Raw genomic sequence first — 20,832 nt, 5'->3', positions numbered from 1 at the left:
CTTTTCTAACCAATACATCTGAGTTAGTTTATCACACCAGATTTTCCAATTGCCTCTTCACTGGCCTTTAGTTCCCGCTAGAACATAAATTCTGTGAGAAAGGAGATTGTATCTGTTTACATACATCCGCAGCGTCATAGTGCCTGGCACAGATGAGAATGCAAGAAAAAGTAGTTAAATGAATAAAGGAAAATTAAAATTATATTAAAAAACCAAACCAAAACGTATTACCAATTATTCAAGATCTAACACAATGAAATGTTTTTGCCTATCCCAGCAAGGGAACCAGTTTTGCCAGGCTGCTCAGAGGTTAATTAAAGGCATCTTCCAGTGAAGTTACTCCTATACTTGGTTTAATGGGCCATTAGTCTGACTGATGAGTAGCACTGATAGAGATTGCATTCCTGTGGCATCATTCCATCTGCCAAGCAAAATCAGGAACTTCTACTCAATTATACATTTTTAATAGGAATTTATATACACTGAATATACAAGAAGGCTGTTGTATATAAACTGCAGCTCATTCATCCAGATCTGTACCGCTCTCTTCTATAATTTTAAAAGTTGACTGAGTTTTACAGTTCAATTTGAAAATATTTGTTTTATACAGTTTAAAATATCCCATGCAGTAGCAAAGGACACAAAAAACTTAAATACACTGCTTCATATACTTAAAACAAATTTTTTTAAATCTAGAAAACAAAGTAAGTAGCTCACATAATTTGTATCAGCAATATACATGCCATTTTATAAACTCTTGAAGTGATTTTGTTTTTTCCACCTCATTGGTTCAAATTAGTATAAGAGAAACAACCATTGCTATTTTCAGAGATCACAACAAGTTCCCTGACTTTTCAATTTTAATTGCATTCACAAATGTAAACAGCTCTGAGCACTAATTTGTTTCCTCAGCAGCTTTTGAAAGGGAATGAATCTGAATGCAATTAAATGAGTGATACTTTTGAGGAGCTGAGTTATAAGGAATTCCAAACCAGTTCAACAAAAACTGCACTACAACTTGCTTACTAATAAAAATTTTGAAGGCTAATGTAATTGACATCCTAACTATTATGAAAACTGTAAAACATACTTCAAATATGTCCATGTAACCTTTTTTGTCATGAGGTCATTATTTTTAGAGAACCCAAGACCTTAAATGGCAACTATAATTGCTAATTTTTTTAAAGTACAAGTTTCTTTTGGATTCAGAGGCTTTTCAGAAATTTACATAGGCAGTACATTTCTGTATGAACAGTGGTATTTTTAAAATGTTAAGCGCTTCCTATTCAATAGTTTATTGTTTCCTACTTCATCTCTGATTTTGTTATACCATTCTCACATATTTTGAGAACCCTCCTACTAACCCATCTGCCTTGCTATCACCATTTCTATTCTTTAAGTCCCTCTTTAAAATCAATTTACTTTAAGAAAACTTGGTTAAACCCATAGAAGAGCAAAAGCCACTCAAATGTAGATTTTTTTTTGGTCAACCTACCACTGTCACCCTTTTAAAATAAGAGTAATTCCATGCTTATATTTAATCTGCCTATCGTAGTAACAATTTTTCCCCCTAATGATATTGCAAATGGCACTAAAACAGTCACAAAAACCAAAACACTTAAGTTCTATCACATGTCCCATTATCCTTGGCTTTTCCCCCTAGCCTCTTGAAGATCTTATTTATCATTTGGTGGTAATGAGGTAAGCGAAGCAGTATTTTCCTGATGGTTTACTAGTTGGTTCTGTCACACAGCACCATCTCTCAGCCGACTACACTCACACTACATGGCTTTGTAGTTCACACATGCTTGAATCATATCACCTGACTACCTTATACATGTTTACTCTGTCAATTACACTTCACTCTGAATTTGATTACGATAGGAGGTGTGATCAACAAATACGGTGAATGCTGCTGCCGAGTGCCATCCGCAGAAAGGCAGAGATCTTCAATATGGGAAGTGGTGCGTCAAACCTTAGTGTATGACAAGTTTCATCCTGTACAGTGTAGTCAGTTGGGTGTGAGCTATGGTTGAGAGAAAGTGTATTTTAAAGTGTGCTGTAAATCATCCTGCATCATGACAACGCTCTGTCACACATCGCTTCTGGTATATGGCAATTTCTGTCAAATAAAAACATTACAGTGTGTCCTCATCCACCTTATTCACTGGATCTGGCACCATGCAACTTCTGGCTCTTCCCCAAAGTCAAAATGACCATGAAAGGAAAACGTTTTGAATCGATTCAGGATATCAAGGCAGCCATGACAGAGCACTTGAAGACACTCACAAAAGAGGACTTCGAGAATTGCTTCAGAAAGTGGCAAGAACGATGGGATAAGTGTGTTCGAAGCGAGGGGGCGTATTTTGAGGGTGATTAATGGCAATGTGTCTTTTATTGTAATACACTTTTATTTAAATATTCACCATATTTTTAGATCACACCTTGTATTTCATTTCCCAATCAAAGGGATGGCTTCATGTAATTTGGTGTTCCACAGGTACAGCAAATATAATATGACTAGTAGTTGGATGTAAAGCTGTAATACACGTCATCACATTGGTAATAGACTGGAAAGCTCTAAGAGAGCAACCACTTTAAACTTAAACAGAATTAGAAAACTGGCAGTACTGGTTTTCCAAATGGTGGGTTTTTGTGTTCCTTCTTAATATTTAAATAAGGCAAGAAAATTTAGTCATGATTTAAGTGCCAGGTTAACATGCTGTGAAAAGAGTTTAAACATATTGCCTTCAAACATGACCAACAATTTGTGCAACAATCCACAGTCCTGCTTCAAAATCTTTTCTTATGAAGGCTCACATTTTGTGCAGCTTAAAGAAATTTTCCAAGAGTAAGTGTTTTCCTTTTCATGATGATCTTACCTTAGTTGTTAAAAGAACAGTCACCTGCATGTTTATGTGCTGCTCATACAGAAGTCATCTTGAGCTTCGAAGTAAGCAAGTAATTGTAAAAATGGGAGGATATCTGAACTTTGTTGTACTAAGAAAGACCCAAAGGGCTGAGATGTTACTTCTTTGTTTTTGAGGACCAGACTCCCATTTCTGATACAATAGGGGAAAGGCTCTGTTACAGAGAAGTGCCACACCCATAGTCTGAAGTCTGGATCCATACTACAGACAAGTTTTGTTTAGACTGAGTATTTAAAAAAAAACACAAAAAATATTTACAATTTTTAGTCTTGGTTTTCTTAAAAACAAAATCAGAAGATCTGGCAGCAACCGATTAGTAATGAGAAGCAGCTACTGGCTGAAAATAGGGCAAGTGCTCTTCAATTCAAAACAGTTCTTATCGTTTCCTTCATGAGTGTGCAGGTACCTCTGGCCTAGCAAGCTCTGCAGCCTTGTCAGTTGGTTAGGTGGCTTACACTATACTAAGGTTGTGCAGTGACACAGGTCAGGATTGCTTCCTTGTAAATACTGCTTGTTCCAATGATGCTGTGACACTCAATTCAACCAGGCTACTCTGCATCTGATGAATAAGCAGCAGCCAAACCATGATTCAATTCAAATATACCTATTTCCAATCACAGCCACTCAGTGATGGTACTGCCATCAGACTAAAGGTAGATTAAGACCAGAGGTGAGAAGGCAAGGATGGATGGTCAGAGTGCTTACTTTCTTTCTAAACCCACAATAGGACAGGTTTCTACCTTGTGGAAATTTTTATTGCTTGTCTTACGTGCCTTAGTGAGTACTGAGATGAAGAGTGCTCCATTCCCCAACCCTTCATGCCTTTAGCTAATTCAGGAGTCACTTAAGAGTCTGTCATGTACAAGTACCTAACATATTATTTAAAAGTATTAGGTAATTGTTTATCTCTGCATTGCTAGCAGACGGAATTACTGGCAACCACACCAAGCCAATATACAGATGGGTTCAGCAAGTTGTTTTTCCACATTTTGAAAATCACTGCCCTAAAGAATGATATACCAACAGGTGGTCTTTAGACAGATTTCAGCTTAGAGATGTTTATTCTATTTTAAAGTTTTTATTGTGCTAAGACATGGATTAAACAGTTAATGTGGCTTAATCCAATAATTATAATGTTTGTAATTTTAAGGGCAAATTTCAGTGAGCAAGGAGTTGAGAGAGATAATGTTAAAAGATAAACCTCAAGGGTAGAACTGAGTTCTTGTGTTGACAGGCGTATAAATTCAAATGACTTGCCGAAAAGAAAACCTCCTTCAATTTTACTTTTTCATTAGAACAGTTAGAAATTGGGGGAAACACACCTACATAACAACTGTTTGTTACTAACAAGGTATAAAAATAATCCACACTCAATTCTACCCCCTAATGTAGTTACCTGCTTAAAAATGTCCAAAAGAACTTTTTGTGACAATGGACATGTTGTATAGGAGGTGTGATCAAAAGATACGGTGAATGTTTAAATAAAAAAAAATTGCAGTAAAAGACGTATTGCCATTAATCCCCCTCAAAATACTCCCCCTTGCTTCAAACACACTTATCCCATCATTCTTGCCACTTTCTGAAGCAGTTCTGAAAGTGCTCTTTTGTGAGTGTCTTTAGTTGCTCTGTTGTGTCTGCCTCCATGTCCTGAATCATTTTGACTTTGGGAAGAGCCAGAAGTCTCACGGTGTCAGATCCGGTGAATTCGGTGGATGAGGACACACCATAATGTTTTTGTTTGACAGAAATTGCCGTATCAGCAGTGATATGTGACATTGAGCGTTGTTATGATGGAGGGTGATTTACGGCACACATTAAAACACACCTCTTAACTGTAGCTCACACCCAACTGACTGCACTGAACAAGATGAAACTTGTCACACACTGTTACTAAGGTTCAGCGTGTTACTTCCCATATTGAAGATCCCTGCCTTTCCATTGGATGACACTTGACAGCAGCATTCACCATATTTGTTGATCACAGCAGAAAGGCTCCATGTCGCACACTGTTTCTGGTACAGCAATTTCTGTCAAATAAAATCATCATGGTGTGTCCTCATCCATCTTATCCACTGGATCTGGCTCTTCCCCAAAGGCAAAATGGCCATGAAAGGAAAATGTTTTGAATTGATTCAGGACATCAAGGCAGCCACGACAGAGCAATTGAAGACACTCACAAAAGAATACTTCCACAACTGCTTCAGAAAGTGGCAAGAACAAGGGGATAAGTGTGTCTGAAGTGAGGGGGAGTATTTTGAGGGGGATTAATGGCAATGTGTCTTCTACTGTAATAATTTTTTTTAAATTTAAACATTCACCATATTGTCTGATCACACCTCATACACTGAAATTTAGCTACAGTGGTCAAGGAACTAAAATTTTCCCTTTAATTAATTGAAATTTGAATAACCATAAATTGGACAGGCTACCTAATTGGACCGGGCAGTTTGTCCATAGGTTATACATTAAGCAAAAGGGTATTTGCAACAAGAACATGATGGAAGCTGTCCAGATTCTTCCATCTTCTTTCTGGTAGTCTACTACAAAATACTAAGCTCATAGTAGCATAGAATATTAAAAGCTGAATTTGTTTTTCTAGTACTTAAATTTATCAAATTAGACCAATACTCTAACTGACCCAAGTAACCCTCTTTCTACTTGTTCCATTTTCCCCAACTGAATGTACTGACACTTATTCTAAAAATTTTTGTGTATGAAATTGTCATAACAGACTCCTAAAAAGCTACTCAAATTAACTCTAATGATGGAATTATCAGCTTTAAGTACCCAATTATATGTAGCACATGGAGACACTAAGTTGCAGGAAAAAAAAATCTTTTCTAAAGATAGACAAGGTTAAAAAGATACATATTACTTAAACAAAAGCGCCTGAAAAGAATGCTTTCATAATAACACCAGATGAATGCGGAAACAAAGTAAATTTATAGGTTTGAAAGCAAGAAATGTGTTAGCCCCATAAACTCTTTCCCTTTCATCTCCTGAACGGCTGTCTGCCCAGTTAAGGTTCTACATGATTTTCTTACAAATAAGAAAAAGTGAAAAGCTGCCATGAAGCTCTTTTAAAACCTTAGTTTTGCATCTCAACTTCTTTGCATACATTTAATCACTGTTCCTGAAATTCTAGTTGACTTTTGCTTTAATAAATGCTTTACAGCTGCATCTAATAAATAGATATGTACTAACTAGTGAATTTGAAGGCATTTATAATTTAATCACTACTGTACGTAATGGTAAAAATTCAGGCTGATGGGAAACAATCACTACAACTCACCAACCATTTCATAAGAAAAACTGAAGCTAAAAAAGCAATGATAATTGATGAATCATACTACAAAATGCTAAAATAGAAATATTTTGACCGTGTTATAATTGCATCATAGCAATTCTAGAGTAAAAAGAACTTGGATCTAAACAAAAGAAACGGTGTACAGTAAGATTTTTCCATTAGGAAATAAGGTTGTTTTTTTTTCTCTCCAAATGGTTGATTTCATAGCATTAATTCAATAGTAATGGAAGACATTATAACAATGTCTGGACTTGACTGCAATTTGGGACACACCTCTAACCCAGAAGTCTTCCTCTGGGAATTTAATCAGACATGCAAAAAAGGATGTATATATAAGAATGTTTTAGTACGGGTAAATTGGAAGCAAACTAAACATTCATTAATGAGATACCGATTACATAAATTATGGTACAATGGAATGCAACCTTTAAAAAAAAATTAATGTGGTAGAATTTCACTTACAAACATGAAAAAGATGTTCCTAACAGATTAAATGAAAAGGCTGCTTATGAAAAAAAAATATGTAGCCTGACTTCATTTCTTAAAACACAATTACCACGAGTATGCACATGCACACGTATGCGTGCATACCACCCGCACGTACACTCCACTGTAGAAACAATTGAGAAGAACCAAAATATTAAGAGATTATTGGTAGATAGGTGGGACTATTAGTCTTAATATTATTTTTGCTTCCTGTATTTTGATTTTTCTGTTAGGCATAGTTTGCTTTTTCAATGCAAAACAAAAGATGGCTATAAAGAAATACATTTTGGTTTGGGAAAGAACATAGTGTTTGTTCTTTAGTCCAAGACACATTAGTCTTTATGTACTGTACTGTATGTTCCGATAACTAAGTGAAACAAAAAAAGATGCTTAAAGGTTAAAAGACATACATACTAGCTAAAATTCTGAATTTCTTTTAAGATTGTGAGAATGTTTAGGCTAACAAAGGAATAATATTTAACCTTCAAATGAAAGCAGTCTCCCTCCCTCAAAGTAAAATGATAACCACACTATAGTTTTTATCTGGCAATTCTTGTTGGAGACCCTAAGACCCAAAGGGAGTGAGGAATAAAGATGCTGATAACTGAACACAATTCACATTGTTGATAAAAAACAATGAAACTGGTGAAAGGATGTGCTGAGCAGCTGCTATATGAGGGAAATAGCAGCCAAAGCAGCAAAACCTAGTGAAAATCAACTCATATGAAAGGTAAACTCAGGATAAATTCAAACCTCCTCCATGTACATAAAACATTAACTTACTGTATCAATGGAGAAGCTGCTTACTATACCAACCAATCACAGCAATCTTTTCAGCAGTATTTCACCCTTTCAGATGAGAACAAAACCCTTCTGTATTTGAATTTAAATTAATACTAACATTTGCATCACAAACTGTATTTACCAAAAGGCTCCTATAGTCAACATCTGTTGTGATCCTCACAGCGGCCCTGTAAACACAGGCAGTGGTAGTATTTCTCATCACCTCTATGAAATACACGTACTCCAAAAGGAAAGTCGTTGCAGTATACTAGGAGGAAAGACAAGTAAATGATGTATAGGACAGAGGAAACTAGGTAAGCAAGTGAGAGAGAAAGGGCGGGAACTGGAGGGAGGGAGTGGGTGCATGAGACCGGCTTGTGGAGTGACTCTGGAGCGGGAATGAAAGATGAAGGTGGCCAGTGAAGCAGGTATTTACTTGGTCATGAAATGTCTATGTGTCATGTTAGGGAGTTAACAGCTTAACCTGATGAAAATGGCGAGGAATCAATGGAGAGTTCTAAGACAATGAATGGCATGATCAGATCTGTACTTTAAAGACTTTATTTTTCTGGTGATACTGAGAGAGAAGAATTGGGAGTGTGGGGTAGTGTGATGGGAGAAGGGGGAGAAAGTCTATGAAACTAAAGTGGCTCTTGAAGTAATATTGGTAAGAAGGAATAAGGACCTGGACAAAGGCGTAGCAGTTGGAATGAAAAGCAGGGAACAGACTGGAAAGAATCACTAGGTCTCAGGGACAGACTGCAGTGGGTGGCAGGAAAGTAGTGAGGGTAACAGATAAGGGCTGCTGTGAGCCCATAGGCCAACTTGCAAAGGCAAATTGGAAAACCATCCCTGCCAGGGCACACAGTTGAAAAGTAGAGCTTAGGTAAGATTTCAGCCCTAATTCATCCATGTACCTACACAGCTCTACATGGAAAGTCCTAAAGAACCTGGAACCATTCAGTCATTAAGGGCAGTTTTTCAAAGTTTGGTCCTTAGACCATCTACATTGAAAGGCAGCTGGAATTCTTGTTAAAATGCAAATTCCTAGACTCCACTCTAGACCTACAGAATCAAAATCTCTGGGATATGGAGCCTGGAGTTCCATGTGAACCAAATATGAGTGAAATATAAAATGCATGGGTATATGGAAGGATGTAAATTTAGTTTGAGAAACTTAACTTCAAGACACCTGTAGATTATCTAAATCAAGAAGGGCAAGCAGGCAGTTATATCTACAGGTCTGGCACTCAGAAGAAATACTGGGCCTGGTGTTATGTTTGGGGAGCTTCATTAGCTTACAGACGTATAGCTGAAGCCACTGTGATGAAAGAAATAGATGAGTGCAATGTGAGAAGAAAGACAAGGACAGAATTAAATGAAAACACTAATATTTTAGGGACTGGTGATAGGCATGAACCTAGGAAGGAGACAGTAAAATAGGCAAAAATAAGAGGCCAGAGTTATTTTATCACAGAACCTATGGAGTCGAATGTTTTCAGAAAGAGGAAAATGTTAAACGTCAGGTACTAAAAATGTCAAGAACATGAAACTATTTACTGCATTGACTACTAGAATGTCACTAGTGAAAGAAAAGGAAGTTGGCAGGTTGTAGGGATGCTGAAGAATGAGTTGGGAGGATACAGAGGAGACCTTGAATGAACACTGCTCTTGCAAGAACGATGCTAAGTTTTAGGGAAAGAGAGTCAAGTTTTTCCCCCTTGGTTTTTTGGTTTTCTTTTAAATATGGGAGACAGTAGCATTTCTACCACTCTATCTTTTTGGTCTATCTGCCAGGGGACAGAGAACTGTAAGCAGGCAAGATGATGAGTCAGTGTAAGGTCAGACAAATACGGGAGGTAAATAAATGAATTAAGAAGACAGGCTCTAAGAAGCATGAAATTGTTCTATTTCCAGTCTCAACTGGATATAGAATCTGAGATTTTAATTTCTTTCCCAAAATACTTCGACTGATATTATCAGACCAATTTCATTAATAAATACACTGGTAACCTAAAACTGAGTTTTCTGGAGAACTTTCTGATACAGTATATAGGAATTATACTTTATCTATATTGTATTTATTCTACTACTAGCCAAAATGTTGCTTGACATTGAATTGAAAATTAATTGTTGATATACTGAAAATAATCTGGTGAGCCAAAGGAACGTGGTCAAGATTATGAAGGATACTTTATAAATAAGTAACAGAAATGTTTTCAGGGCAAATACTATTAATACAAGTGTTAGTGAGGAAGTAGTAAGAACACAAAGACTTTAAAATATGTGACACTGTCCCCAAAACTTAAAGATAATAAAGATCCTCTTTAATATCTGAAGATAGAAATATGAAAGTATGAGCAAAAGCATAGTTCACGTTGATTTTGAAGGACTCCCCCCAATAATACCAACAAACTTCAACATATGGGCTCTGTTTTCAAGACTGACTAGCAATTATTGTTCATTAAATTTATTATAGATATTATTCTTCCAGTTATGAGTTTTAGATATTAAAAATGTCATTTAAGTATATTTGTATAGCACTTTAGAAGTTAGAAGGTACTTTTACTGCCTATTAAATTTAATCTCCATGTTGTTATATAGGAAATGAACATTAAGTGTGAATTTTAAATAAGGTAATATATGGAAAAATATATTTGTGACTGAATGTGTCTAAAAGTTGCTATGGACTCAACCACATAGCTTTAATTCTGAGATTTAGATTTTGGTGGGTATACACAAATCATTTTGCCTTACTGTTTTATAGTTTAGACAGTAATGGCAAAAAGCTACCAGAAATACGTACTCTAGTTTAAAATTATTTGTAAATAAACAGACATGGTTCCCTTGTTACAAACTATAAATTCAAGGCTTAGTGTTTAATGAGTTTATTCCCCTTATCAAAATCCTAACAGATGGTGTGCCAAATTGGATTAGAATAATTTAAATCCACTCTAACTAGAACTATAGTTGGTAACAGTTTTATAATTCTGCAATGTTACTTAGCCACTTTGATTTTAATCAGTTACACATTTTTCATGTATTACCTTATTTGAAATTCACACTTAATGTTAATTTCCTATATAATGTGGAGATTAAATTTAAGGTGCTGTAAGAAAGACTATGTTCCAACCTCTAAGGTGCTATACAAATATAAAGTTATGTTGTCTTCATATTACATTCAGTAATAAACACTGGAAAATTTTCTTAAATTTTATCAGGATGTCAATAGAGGAACAATATTTATACTATGTTCTAAATATTTCTAAAATGTTCTATTGATGTTAGCAAAGTTTAACATTCATTATTTTCTAGACTCAGAAACTAGAAACCTCACTTCATAAATTGCCCGTTTCTCTTTCTAGAAAGTGCCCCAGGCTCAGCTATTGGGGCTGTTGAACAAAAGTTAGATGGTGTGCAATTCCGGGAGTGGAGCTGACATTCTGACTTGTGTTTGCAGACTGTCTCCACTGACTTAAGAACCCTATTCCCTCCTGAGAAGACTAATCAAGGTAGTATGTCAGCCTCCAGTACATGGATGGTTGGAAGGACAGCAGCAGTGCTAGAACCACTAACTCATGACCAGGTGACACCTGCCTGATTCTGTAGCAAATGTCAGTCTAAGGCTCAACTAGATTGTCCCTGTCATGTGTGTGCCCTTTTTTCTTCCTAGTTCTTCCCTCTTCTCTGATAATCCAATCCAAGAGTTCTAAAAACTATGTATTTTCTTATTACAATCTGTATGAACATTGCATCATCCTACTCGTTTGGTCATCGAAACTGTATATTTTTGGATATTTCACCAAATGTGTGTATTAATCAAATAATAGAAATTATTTTTTACAATTAAGCATCTCTTGGGACCTAAATTTTGTTCCTTGATTGAATATTCACATTTGTGTAATTCATCTCTAATTTTGAGTTACTTAACATCTCCTAAATTCTTAACAGTCCACGTAATTATGTTTGGAAGCAGAATGACTTAGGCACCTGGGCTTTTTGGAACCAGAGACCTTGGGTTTCAAGTCTAAGCTGTGTGATTTAGGACTCTACTCACTTTCCTCATTCATCAGATTGGGATAACAGCTAACATAGCATCTAACTTGTATAGTTGCATTTTATTTCATCATTATTTGGATTTCCTGTTATATACAGCCAGATTTAATTCCTAATGGATATATCTTTCCAACCCAAATTTGTGTACAATGTAAATTTTAAATTCACCCTAGACTTTATAAATAGAAATCTTAACAAAGTTAAAAGGGGGTAAAAGTTGGGAGGAACTAAAAAGAGGCCACCGTAATTAGGACAGGATTAGAATCTGGAACCTGGCTCCTCATATATGGTATTGTTAGTTAAATTACAAGTCTTCACTAGATGTTGTTATCCTAGTTTCAATTATTTTTATTTTAAAATATTCTATAGTTTTATCACCAATTAAATCCACTTTCTACTTCCACTCCTGCTTACTCCTGTCTAAATAATGAGGTTTTGCTATTGGAGCCATTTTAAAAGTGCTCAAAATTTATTTAAAGTAGCATTAAAAGGCAGTTAAGGAAAAAAAAACACCTGTGTTTGTATTTCCAAGTATACCAAACATAGCTGAGCTAAAGTTCAAAAGTCACATTAAGTTTCATATTTAAAAATGCTCTTTTAGTTAATACCAAAGCATGATGTCTGCCTTTATGGGAAATGAGAAAGAGGCTACTACCAGACTGAGTTACCTGTATACAGCTTCCTTATCACACGTGGAGGCCCCCTTTACCCAAGTGGAAAGATACTAGTGCGTCAGAAGCAGGACAGAGGAAGAGCTGTTGACAGACTGAGGAGTCTTGCCTTCCAAATTAAATCGAGGATTTAATATTGAGATTCAAATTGCTCCCTGACTATTGACCATGTGAACAGCATATTAGTCAAAGACTCAGAGAACAAGGAAGAGCCAGATTAAAAGTAAGACTGGGATCACCTGTGCGTTAACCAAGAGAAAATACCTTTAGATTTTTCTTGCTGGAAAGATTACTAATGATCTGAATTTTGGTCGGCTTCTCGAAACTTCAACAAATTAGGGGAAAATGAAGACTGAGATGGACTACACAGTCCAAAGTGGACCAATATGCTTATTAATCGACTAGCAAGATAAACTTACACTGGATATTTTGCTTGGCATAAGGGAAATTGATCCAATCTTATGAAAAAGTTTATAGAAAAGAAAGCAAATCATTAGAGGAAGGTAGAAATATGAATTATTTGCATAGCATTTTGGCACAAAATGAAAACAGATAGTATGAAGTAACAGACTGGAGTCCTGCATCTTTTTTCCCCTTTAATCTCATTTCTGACTGTTACATTACAGTTGAGTTTCATTACTGGTTCCTGACCACCGTGGGATGACTTCCTCCCAGTCTCAACAGCTTAGGATATGGTAGCAATTTGGTCACTAAATAACTTTAGAGATTTTAGCACAATGAGCTATGATGCACATTAGTGTATTTGGTCACAGACCCATAAAAAAGTTGATAGTGTCTTAAGACCAAAGATAGGCCATAAGTATTAGGAAGTTTATGTGTCTGTCTCCTAATACCAGAAGTAAACAAGTTATTTTAATGGTGAATTATAAGTACAAAAAAATGAATTTTCCAAACATCTGAAAAAATTTGAGTCTTTCAAGTACATTTTTGGGTCCTTACATTATATCACCTATGTCTCATAAGTATATAAAATGTAGGTACCCATTTCTTTGTTACTACTGTAAAGTCACAGAAAAAAGGCAACTTAAGAGTCATCTCAGAATATGAAATCTCTCCTACGAGATTACACTATCTTTTATTATTTCTCTTTGCTATTTTGTCTTCATTTTGCCAATATATGCCTACACAGAACTTTTAAACAGGAGGCCATTTGATTAGACGAGTTTTGATCTGACATAAGCAACAGTTCAAAAGGTATAAAACATTTTTGTTTACTACAAATGTGTGGACTCTTAAAACTCCTAATTGTGCACTGAAAACTAGCTTAAAAATTCCTTAAGAGAATTAACTAGCCTTTTAGCTGGGAAAAAAATGAATAAAATGCTTTAGAGTAAATTTAGCCATTAGTTAGCTAAGAAACCAGGCAGCAGCAGCATTACCATACACAAAGAAGTTATACCAAACTAGTTAAAGCTAAATTTTTTTTTAAAGTCATACTTTTAAAGGCATTATTTTTTAAAGTTTCTCTCACATTCTAACATTTATTGACTGGCATTGTGTGGAGAACTTGGTAGAAGAAAGAAAACTGCAAAAACATTTAAAAATGTTTACTTACATAGAAAAAAAATATACCTTGTTACTTTTAGGATGTGATTACTTCATTACCACTTTTCAAAATTGGTTTCCAAAAACCTGTATACTGATATAAAAACTAAAATTTTATGGAATTCAGGGTCCTCTCATTTCCCTCTTTTCCCCCCTCTAAAATGTCTAAGATTTAAGAATAATCTAATGATACTAAAATGGTTATAATGCACTAGCTTATCAGTGTAGTAAAAATAAAAATGTATTATATTTGCGAGAACTGACCAGATAAATCAAGAAAATCTAATTCTAAAATAATTTTTCTCACAAAGGTTTAATTGGCATTAAAAATGTAAAACCTTGAGTGTACACAGAATATAAAATAGTTCTAATTCAAATTGAGAATTGTCTACTAAAGAAAACTATTATTTCAACAATGTAGGACTTATGTCATGCTTATACAGATATAAATGTTATCAGAGATGAAATATTTATTAAGATGTTACCTGAGGAATATTTATATATTCTCTATATAGTGACTGAGAACCAGTTAAAAGGCATACCAAAAAAAGCATAGAAATACAATTGTGAAAGTTTGGATTTCTGTAGAAAAATTCTATCACAGCATGAATACCATTAATTTAGCAGGAAGCCCTGGTTAGGAGAAAATGGCTGACCAAATAGCAAGGGCAGTCATTTAGGATTCAGGAAATCAGGTTCCTAATATTAGCCCTATCAATTGAAATAACTATCGACAGTAGATCAATGGAATTAAGATCACATACTAGAACCAGACTGCCAGGCTTCAAAGCCCAGGACTGTCAATTATTGCTGTGCGACTTCAAAATGCATTTCTTAGGTCTCAGAGCTTAGTCCATCACCTTTAAGATAGATAAAAGTAGCTATCCCAGAGCTATTTTGAGCTGCACAAGATAATCCGGGTAAGGTGCTTCCTTAGGACAGTGCCTAGTACAAAAGTGCTCATAGTGAACACCTAGCATTTAGCAACAGCTTGCCATCACTAGAGCAACCTCCGACAGCCCAACTACCTGGCTCTCAGTTGCCTTTAATGTACAATACAGGTTTGAGCTGGAACATTTCTAATGCTTTTGCCCATCTAAAATTAAAACCTACAATGTAACAGTACAGGGCCAACTCTAATTCCAAAGAACGTAAATTTATAATCTTTCACTCTAGCACGATTAAGGACATAGAAATGTAAATGCTACAGAAGAATCGTATTTTTAAGTCATGCCCTTGAAAGCAGTTTTAATTACTACACTTACTAAAGTCAAAGTTATACATAGTCTATGAAACCCACAAGAAATCCACGATTTTCCATCAATTATCATGGTCAGAAACTACAATTCTTCCAAGAGTATACTGGCAAAACTGTCGTAACCAACACAATCTTAAACAAAAGATGAATGTCATATAATTAACTCTAGATGCTTTTAGTAGTCTAGTTATGGTTATAATTTTGATTTTTCTATAGACTATCTAGAACAATTTCAGAAAAACAAGTCCTAATGGGCATCTCAAGGTACATAATCCTAATTTTCTCTCCGTCTCTCTCTTTTTTTTTTTTAACTATGGGAACATTTTATATCTCCTAATATAATAAGTAAAGTAATGAATTTTTCCAAATGTACAAACTAGCAAAAAGAATGAAATACTGCTTTAAACTACCCAGAATCTAAGGTTCTAACAAAATCTCTACTGATATTACAATTCAAAATTCAAATAACACGTAAACTTTTTTATTGCTAGAATATTCTTTTTATTGTGACTCAAATATTTTTAAAAATCAATTTTAAAATGACAATGTCAAGATTAAAGAAACATATCCCACATGTTTCTTGGGGGCAAACTATTGATATCCATAGACACATTAACTGTGCACTAATCCAAACACTTTGAGTAACAATTTTTTTTTTTTTTAGTATTTGGAGAACTCTTATAAGCTCTCAGAGATACTTTAAGACATTTTAAAAGCCTTTTTAGTTTTAAAAATTAGTGTGTGTGACCACTGAAAAGAGGTTATATAAAAATTTAAGCATGTTTTTTTAGGTAAGATAGCACTAGGGAAGAGTTATAGCTCACCTCTGTCAAGAATTAGCATGGTAGGCCAAAGGATTAAAATTACGTTTGCCCATCAATGTAAATGTTTGGTTACGTTAGTTCTTAATATTAAAACAAAACAAAACCCACCAAGCCCGCCCCACAACACACACACACACACACACACACACACACACACACAGACATGTATATTAAAACCTGACAACTTAATAAGCTCTCAAACCAGAAAATATGTTTACCAGTCAATATTCATACCTCATTTTAACATTAGCAAAAATGGGGTTAGTACTAGGGGAGTTAAAAAAAAACCAGATTTCTCTTAAATTCATGGCTGTGCTAACTTCGGCTTCGTTTCCATAAATTTATCTTTAATAGATTTCCGTAATTCATACCTGGCACAGTCTCCAATCATTCAAGAAATTTTAGTTTTACCCTATAACTAGTTCACATAAAGTAGCTGTGTAAAGTTCATGCCATAAAATGAATATATATTCTGTCCTTACCCTCAATATTTAGTTCAAAACAAACGTGGCAGAATTGGAGTGTTTCTTTGTCTGTTCCTAGTTTACAAACACTGCAAATGTTGTCGTCATTCAAATCAATGTTTACAAACTGCTCCTCTTCATTCATAGTGTCCCTATTAAGAAACAGAAAAGGAGAGTTACGCAATTTCAAGAACTTGTCGTTACAGCAATATTAGCAACTTCTAGGAAGAGAGAAGACTGCTGTTCAGTTTATCTAATTCAACAGCCCCATCAAACATGCATCGCCATACTTATACCTCAATATCATGCTTTTATTGTGCAAAGACACAAACCTAGTAAAACTTTGCTATAGGTGACACTAGGTCAAAGTGTCTTTTCTGGTCCCACACCTCATTTGGTTGAGGAGGAGATCTGAAGGAAAGCACTTTGCGGGCATTCTGGTCCACCCTCCTCCCCCCCCTCGACCACGCACCGAAAGAGCTTAGCAGCGAGGTCTTTTCAGCTGCCAGGGTTTGTCAAACTACTTAACGCTGTTAAATGCAGGAAAAACGACCTGTTTGGGACACTGCTTTGCTAACTTCATTGTGGGAACCTTAGATGCATTTCGCTAACTCGGCGTAGCGAGGCTTCCTAGCGGAGATCGGGGCAGGAAAATGCACGTGGAAACGCGAACACCCGGGAAGGGCATCCCTCCCGCGGCCAAAGCACCCACAGCGTCCAAAACCGTGTAGCGGCTCCACCGTACGGGTCGGGCTCCGCCGGAGGCGAGGTGGCCAAGCCGGGCAGGGAGGACCCATGGGTTCCGCTCGCCCGGGGTTTTCTCCCACCCAAAGAGGAATCGTCCGAGGGCCACGGCAGCCGGTCCCCCGGACTCAGCGCTTCGGGAAGCCAAGCCCCCCGTCCCGTCTCCGGCGATGGGGGCGCCCGCCCGCCCCTCAGGGTGCCGAGTCCGTCTCTCCGTCGGTCCGTCGGGGGCGCCTCACGCAGAAGAGCACGAGGGGCCGCGGGACACGGAGCGCGAAGGCGGTGGCACCGCGGGGCCGGGACGCAGTGGGGTCGGGGGTAAGGGCGCAGGGTCTTTACCGTCCAGCTCCGCGCGCCGCCGCAGCAGTTCCGCGCGGCTCGGGCTCCTGCACTATTGTTTCCGGCCGCAGCAAAGGCGGCCGCCTTCGCGGCGGCTGCCGCGCGCTGGGCCCCGCCTCCTCCCGCGCGTGCCATCCCTGGAAGGCTCTGGGGGTGGCGGCGCGGCTGAGGGCAAAGCTGCGCGGTCGCTCGGCGGCTGTGGGCTCCCGCGTCTCCCCTTCTGCCCCGACGCGGCGTCCTTAACTCGGATTTTCTCGTGATTCTGCGCCTCCTAGCGCGGGTCTCTTACCGTTCTCTGGTACGTGGCTCCTCATACGCCCCCTCCTCAGACGAGTAGATGGAGGAGTCCGTTACCACCTCTCCCATCAGCGTAGTGGAAACTACAGCCCTGGGGCGGGGGCTGCAGGACGCGGGGGCAGGAAAGTGACGAGAGGATGGGAGAAAGGGACAGCGATGCGTGGGTAGGACTTTGTTGCAAATCAGCAGACTGAAGCAAAAATAGTATCACTGGACTTTGAGTTAGGTGTCAGTTCAAGTCTGTAATGAGGGAAAAGTTCGTATTTAAAGTTTCGTTTTTAGGGGTAGTATTAAATGCAGAAGTTTATATTCTCCAGATTATTTTTAAAATGGGGCGTCCCTCTATTACAATATGGCACATTCCTGACGCCCACGGGGATAATCCCGGAGCCCCACCTCTTATTTTAGGTCCCGCTCCTTTTAAAAACTGTGGCACGTAAAATCTTGTTTTGCTCATTTTGTTTGACGTTGTAAACATTTTTTTTTTTTTTTCAGGTTATAGTTCCTGCAATTACTTTCACTTCCATTTTCTATTGTAATCCTCCCAGTAGCCTAGAGAGGAGAAACCGAAACCGTTCTCTCATTTTGCAGGCTAGGGGTGATAACCCAGATTATGAGTTAGAAACAGCTGGAACTTGAACCCAAGGCTGCTGACGTAAATGAAAATCTCTGTTATTTTCCAGAGCATCATAAGCACCTGTATTGATTATATTCACAAATAGCGGGTTTGAATTGTCAAACTACATGTAACTAATGGTAGGAATGGATTCCATAGGTTTTGAGAACTTTTAGACCAAACTGGTACTAGATGTAAACCATCAATGTCTCAGAAAAGTGATCAGTGTTCTTGCTGCTTAAAGTGTAGTGGATGAACCAGCAACATCCACATCTCCTGGTATTTTGTTAGAAATATAGAATATCAAGTCTCATCCAAGATTTCATGAATCAGAACCTGCATTTTAACAAGACCTCAGGTGATTACTATGCACATCAAAAGATGAGAAGCACTAACTGAAACAGGAAAGCTTATGCGTTTTCTATTTTAATTTTTCAGACTAGGTAAACGTGACTAAAATGCCTTGCATCCATATTTTATTCCTCTTTTCAATATGAGTACTTCCTAGAGTCTCTAAGAATATCCTTGTAGCAAAATAAGTTTTTTTCAATTCTCAGAGTCCTCTCTTTCTGTGTCATTTAACCCTGTGAACCCTTCTTAAACTCTCCTCTCTTGTTTTATTTTATTTTTTTAAAGTCAACGTATTCAGGTATAATTTACAGAAATAAAATTTTCCCATTTTAAAAAGTACAGTCGATTAATTTTGAGAAATAGATATACTTGTGTTACCACAGCCTCAAAATGATATAGAACATTTCCACAACCCTGAAATTCCCTTATGCCTCTTCCTAGTCAAGGCCCCCTCCCAACCTCTGATTTAATTTATATCACTAAAGCAAGTTTTACCCGTTCTAGAACTTCATATAGATGGAATTAAGTGGTATGTATTTTTTTTGTGATTGGCTACTCTCATTCAGCATGGTTTTGAGATTCACATTGATGTTTTGTAATGGTCATTCCTTTCTATTGCTGAATAATATTCCAAATTTGAGTTGTTTCTAATTTGGGGACTGTTATCCTCAAGCTGCTATGAATATTTATTAAAAGTCTTTTTGTGTACTTATGTTTTCTTTCTTGTAGGTGAATACCTAGGAGTGGAATTGCTCAGTCATATGGTAAGTGCATATTTACTTTTAAAAGAAATTGCCAAACTGCTTTCCCAAGTACTTAGGACTCTTATGTCTTCTTGATGAATTGACCCTTTTATCACTACACGTTTTCTGTTTAGCTCTGGTACTATGTTTTCTCCTAAAATCTACTTTGTTCGATGTTAATGTAGCTACTCCTGCTTTCTTATGATGTTTCCATGTGTATCTTTTACCCTATTTTTATTTTTACCTGCTCTGTCTTTTTATTAATGTGTGTTTTTTGTAGATAACATAGTTGTGTCTTGCTTTTAAAATCCAATCTGACAATTTGTCTTTTAATTGGTATGTTTAATCCATTTACAGTTAATGTAATTATTGATATAGTTGAGTTTAAATCTACCACCATGCAATTTATTTTCTATTTGTCCTATATATTCTTTGTTCCTTTTTCCTCTTTTCATGCCTTCTTTAGATTAGAGTTTTTTTTGTTTCTTGTTTAATATTTTGTCTCCTCATTTTATCTCCTGTATTAGCTAAATTTTATATATGTATGTATGCTTGCATGGATATATTTATGTATTTTGGGGCTGCAAAATATCTAAGGTTTTTGAAATAATATATCATTCTGAAGTAATATATATATATATATATATATATATATATATATATATATACCATGTCATATAAAATATAAGTAGCTTACAATAGTGTAGTTCTCTGATTATTTATTATTGTCATATATTTTACTTCACATGTGTCATAGACTCCAAATGCATAGTTATTTTTCTTTAGTGTTAAATAAATTTAAAAAGAATAAAATGTCTTTTATATTTATCCTCACATTTACCAATTCCAGTGTTCTTCATTCGTGTATACCGAGATTTCATCTGATGTCATTTTCCTTCACCTAAAGAACTTCCCGTATTATTTTTTCTAGTGTTGCCCTGTTGGTAACAATTTCTTTCCACAGTTTGTCCTAAAATGTCTTTATTTTCAATTTTGAAGGAATCATTCTGTAGATACAGGATTCTAGGATGATAGATTTTTTTTCTTTCAGTCTTATAAAGATGTTGTTCTGTGTTCTTTGGAATTGCATTGTTTCTGATAAGAAGTCAGCAATATAATTCACCCTTGAACAATGTGGGTGTTAGGAGAACTGACCTAACACCCACAGGGTGTTTAGCCTGCAGGGTTAAAAATCCGCATATAACTTTTGACCCCCTAAAAACTTAGTTGTCTCTTGGTATCTGGGGGGGTATTGGTTCCAAGACTACTTGTATCTAGTGCCGTGACCCTAAAGGTATCTACCACACATACAGTCAGCCCTCCATATGGGCAGATTCCCAACTGAGGATTGAAAATACTGTTCTCCATCCATGGTTGGTTGAATCCACTGATTCGCA

The 20,832-nt window shown here is 36.6% G+C and overlaps 2 protein-coding genes across 9 annotated transcripts in view; one reads left to right on the top strand and one right to left on the bottom strand.

Moving 5' to 3' along the window:
• The window catches only part of LG01H21orf91 (linkage group 01 C21orf91 homolog), a 29,294-nt gene extending 11,433 nt beyond the window's left edge, over window positions 1-17,861 (bottom strand). The window contains exons 1-2 of one of the 3 annotated variants that reach the window (XM_074326564.1): window positions 17,718-17,861; window positions 16,364-16,497 (exon numbers count right to left, since the gene is read on the bottom strand). In XM_074326564.1, the coding sequence (XP_074182665.1) occupies window positions 16,364-16,497; window positions 17,718-17,794 (211 nt within the window). In that variant the 5' untranslated portion in view covers window positions 17,795-17,861. Of the gene's footprint in view, window positions 1-16,363; window positions 16,498-17,428; window positions 17,574-17,717 lie in introns of those variants that run through there. The other 2 variants (XM_019732052.2, XM_019732051.2) reach the window with 2 other exon arrangements.
• Window positions 1-20,832, top strand: part of CHODL (chondrolectin) — a 431,404-nt gene that overhangs the window by 107,395 nt on the left and 303,177 nt on the right. For 2 of the 6 annotated variants that reach the window (XM_074326602.1, XM_074326580.1), the window contains exons 1-2: window positions 17,586-17,726; window positions 19,422-19,456. The gene's annotated coding sequence lies outside the window, so the exon portion shown is untranslated. Of the gene's footprint in view, window positions 1-17,585; window positions 17,727-17,813; window positions 17,890-18,505; window positions 18,700-19,421; window positions 19,457-20,832 lie in introns of those variants that run through there. The other 4 variants (XM_074326586.1, XM_074326606.1, XM_074326596.1 and 1 more) reach the window with 4 other exon arrangements.

This window comes from Rhinolophus sinicus, linkage group LG01 (assembly GCF_036562045.2).
Source record: "Rhinolophus sinicus isolate RSC01 linkage group LG01, ASM3656204v1, whole genome shotgun sequence".
Classification (NCBI taxonomy): domain Eukaryota; kingdom Metazoa; phylum Chordata; class Mammalia; order Chiroptera; family Rhinolophidae; genus Rhinolophus; species Rhinolophus sinicus.
The sequence above is the reverse complement of the archived record's forward strand: the minus strand, read 5'-3'. Positions and strand labels throughout refer to the sequence as shown.